The sequence below is a fragment of the Eurypyga helias genome, unplaced genomic scaffold, assembly GCF_000690775.1.
Source record: "Eurypyga helias isolate BGI_N326 unplaced genomic scaffold, ASM69077v1 scaffold24145, whole genome shotgun sequence".
NCBI lineage: Eukaryota > Metazoa > Chordata > Aves > Eurypygiformes > Eurypygidae > Eurypyga > Eurypyga helias.
In genome coordinates, this window is record NW_010253970.1 from 10,293 (window position 1) to 10,815 (window position 523).

The 523-nt window shown below is 66.5% G+C and overlaps 1 protein-coding gene across 1 annotated transcript in view; it reads left to right on the forward strand.

Moving 5' to 3' along the window:
- The window catches only part of TIE1 (tyrosine kinase with immunoglobulin-like and EGF-like domains 1), a gene marked incomplete at its 5' end in the record, with an annotated part of 13,416 nt that overhangs the window by 6,362 nt on the left and 6,531 nt on the right, over window positions 1–523 (forward strand). The window contains 3 exon segments of the mRNA XM_010152844.1: window positions 24–164; window positions 344–415; window positions 418–456. Coding sequence (XP_010151146.1) covers window positions 24–164; window positions 344–415; window positions 418–456 — 252 coding nt within the window.

Sequence of the window (523 nt, forward strand, 5' to 3'; positions counted from 1 at the left end):
GCAGACCACGCTTGTTTTTCCAGCCTGCCGGGAAGGCCAGTTTGGCCGCAACTGCCAGGAGACGTGCCAGAGAGCCCAGGGCTGCAGGGGGCTGAGCTTCTGCCTGCCAGACCCCTACGGCTGCTCCTGCGCCTCAGGCTGGAGCGGCCCCTACTGCAACCAAGGTATGGGGATGTGGGTGTCCATCACATCGCCTGTGCAGCCTGGGCTTCCTTTGGGGCCCTGGCAAAACACCCCCGGCCTGGGAGTGGGCTGAGCAGCGCTGCTGCCTGCACCAGGTGCCTGTGCCCTGTGGGCCCCGTGCCATGGCTGGGGGTAGCTGCGAGCTCTCCTCTTCCCACAGCCTGTCGCCCAGGATACTACGGCCCGGACTGCGCCCTGGGCTGCGCCTGCCAAAACGGAGGCACCAAAAAAAAAGCCCAGCGGGCTGGCACGGACAGCACTGCGAGAAGTCAGGTGAGGCGGACACTGGGCTGCAGCAGGTTTCTGTCCCGCACCCTCCGGTGCGCTCCGGCTCCTTCCT